Raw genomic sequence first — 3,017 nt, forward strand, 5'->3', positions numbered from 1 at the left:
AATAAAAAAATTATTAAAAAAAAAAAAAACTAGGTGTGGTGTTGCCTGCCCTATGGCAAAAAAAGAAACAACTCAGTCTTTTTCCGCTAGTCTCTTTTTTTTTAATCAAGGGATATTTTATGTAGGGTAGGCTTCCCTCATTCATTTATTTCACTAATTGAAATAAATGAATGAATGAATGAATAAAGTTAAATATATATATATTTTTAAAAGAGTGGTTTATATATTTGCCATAGGGCACATGCACTTGCCAGAAAGAGGAGAGAGGGAAAGTGAGAAATCACTCCCCAGGTGGCATGGCCACACTGCAGTCCCTACTCCTCCATTCTCCTCTCAGGATTTTGGGCATGCATGCACACACACCCAGTATGTTTTTCAAGCCACCAGGTTTGGGACTCAAACCAGTCAGCCATGTGGGATCTAGCCACCTTAACCACCATGCCTCCTGGCCAGCCAAATCTTTTTTTTTTTTTTTTTTTTTTTGCTATAGTTTTCGAGTGCTTGCAGGAAAGAGAGAAAAAAGGGAGAGGGAATGAGAAAGCAACCTGGGGGAGGGGGATGACCAAACTGCAGTCCCTTCTCCACTCTCCTCGGATTTGGGGGCATGCATGCACATGTGCCCTACATGTTTATCAAGCCACCAGGTCCAGGACTCGAAATACACAATTAGCACCATGAGATCCAGCTGCTTTAACAACCACTCTACCTGACTGGCTATTTATTTTTTTATTTTTAACTTTTTTGTCATTGTGTTGCTATCTCTGGAATGACTGAGTACTTTAAGGAAGCGTAAATTTCCCTTATGGTAGATGTGTTTGTTCTTCCCTGGGTCAGAGCATGGTATGAGAGCGTTTCTGGACAAGATGGGAGCGTGACCTTTTCAAACTCTTGCGGTGAGACCAGCAGTTGGCGTAATGGCTATGTCACTGGACTCCCATGTAGTCAACCGTGGTTCGAATCCCAGACCCAGTGGCTTAAACTCACGCTGGGCGCGTGTGCTTGCGTGTGTGCCCAAGATCCTGAGAGGAGAATGTAGGGGAAGGGATTGTGGTGTGACCATTTCCCCTGGTGGGTGATTTCTCACTTTCTGTCTGTCTGTCTGTCTGGCGAGTGCACACACCCCATAGCAAAAAAAAAAAAATCTAAAAAAAACCCAAAAAACAAACAAACTTTTTAGGTGATAGAACCAAAAGGTTTGCTGTCCATGAAACAGACATGAATATCCTAAATGCACTCATTGAGAGTTTTCTTTCTCTCTAGGTGAATTCACTCATGAGATGCAAGTCAGGATACGACAGGAAATGGAGAAGGAAAAGAAGGTGGAACAGTGGAAAGAAAAGTTCTTTGAAGACTACTATGGACAGAAGTAAGGCACTTGCTGCCCTTTGTCCTGGTCTGGGCTTTTGAGGGGGTGGAGGCAGATGGTCTCAAAATAGCAAATCCTCTGTGTTAGACAAGAAGGTGGAAACTGCAGCGACTCCGGTCATTTAGCTGAATGCCATGCATAGAGAGGCTAACATGTTTTTCTGCGGTTAATGCTATGTACCACACGGTTTCATTAATTCTACATATCTGGGCGCATATTATTCATGGAAATAGACGAGACGTGCTCTCTCTGGCCTGTAACTGATAGTTTGAATTTGGTTTGCAGGTTGGGTTTGACCAAAGAAGAGTCATTGCAACAGAACATGGGTCAGGAGGAGGCCGAGATTAAGAGCGGCTTGCATGTCCCAGGAGAATCAGCCCGGCCACAGCGAGGTCCTGCCACCCGACAGCGAGATGGGCATTTTAAGAAACGCTCTCGGCCAGATCTCCGAACCAGAGCCAGAAGAAATCTGTACAAAAAACAGGAGCCAGAACAAGCAGGGTGTGCTAAAGATACAAAGCCTGCGGCACCAGATATCTCCTTCTACAAAGATGGGGAGGCTAAGAATGACTCAGTAGCGGGGAGCAGTTCCCACCTGCCACGGCTGTCCTCTGGGCCACCTGACCCAGAGGGTCCCGAAGTCCCAGTCAAACCCGTGGCTTCCCAGATCCAGACTGAGCCAGACAACTTGGCACGCGCCTCTGCGTCCCCAGACAGAATTCCCAACTTGCCTCAGGAAACTGTGGATCAGGAGTCCAAGGATCAGAAGAGGAAATCCTTTGAGCAGTCAGCCTCTGCCTCCTTTCCCGAAAAGAAGCCCCGGCTTGAAGATCGTCAGTCCTTTCGTAACACAATTGAAAGTGTTCACTCCGAAAAGCCACAGCCCACTAAAGAGGAGCCCAAAGTCCCGCCCATCCGGGTAGGAGACCACTTGCTTCCTAGCTGCCCTGGGGCCAGGTTTCCACTGCAGGTCATGAGATTATAGAACCCCTGTGTAGGCACAGAAGGCCTTGGGGCCCTTGTTCTCATTATGTGGCATTGTAGAACTTTCTAGGTTGTTCTTGAGATTTACTTGAAGTTTAGGGGGATGAAGTTCTTTTCCTCCTTACTTTTCTGTTCACTCTGTTAAGGTTATCTATAGAGATCAGAATCCTTTGGGGTTTTCTTCTTTTATTAGGTGATGTTCGAGTTTTTGCTGTAGTGACTCATCTGGTGCCACCAGAAGTTAAATTTAAAAGTGTGGCATGTACCCAGCCCTTGAGCAGAATTCTCTCAGAACGGTGGTGTCGTAGCCGCCTTGCGATGATTTCATCTTACAGGAAAATTGATTCTCCAGGCCATGATCCCTAAGCTGCTAGGGTCCTAGTTTTGCTTTACAGTTTCTAGGTCAGCTCACCCAGTCAATTAAAACTGTTTTCCACTTCTTTTCTTGCAGATTCAACTTTCACGTATCAAACCACCCTGGGTGGTTAAAGGTCAGCCCACTTACCAGATATGCCCCCGGATCGTCCCCATCACGGAGTCCTCCTGCCGGGGATGGACTGGTGCCAGGACCCTCGCAGACATTAAAGCCCGTGCTTTGCAGGTCCGAGGGGCGAGAGGCCACCACTGCCATCGAGAGGCGGCCACCCCTGCCCTCGGAGGGGGGGGG

General features: G+C 47.0%; 1 protein-coding gene across 1 annotated transcript in view; it reads left to right on the top strand.

Moving 5' to 3' along the window:
- ASXL1 (ASXL transcriptional regulator 1) overlaps positions 1 to 3,017 on the top strand; it is a gene marked incomplete at its 5' end in the record, with an annotated part of 80,103 nt that overhangs the window by 72,084 nt on the left and 5,002 nt on the right. Inside the window, 3 exon segments of the mRNA XM_027774281.1 lie at positions 1,261 to 1,366; positions 1,652 to 2,285; positions 2,802 to 2,992. Of these exon segments, the coding sequence (XP_027630082.1) occupies positions 1,261 to 1,366; positions 1,652 to 2,285; positions 2,802 to 2,992 (931 nt within the window).

The sequence above is a fragment of the Tupaia chinensis genome, unplaced genomic scaffold (genome assembly GCF_000334495.1).
Source record: "Tupaia chinensis unplaced genomic scaffold, TupChi_1.0 Scaffold000418_1, whole genome shotgun sequence".
NCBI lineage: Eukaryota > Metazoa > Chordata > Mammalia > Scandentia > Tupaiidae > Tupaia > Tupaia belangeri.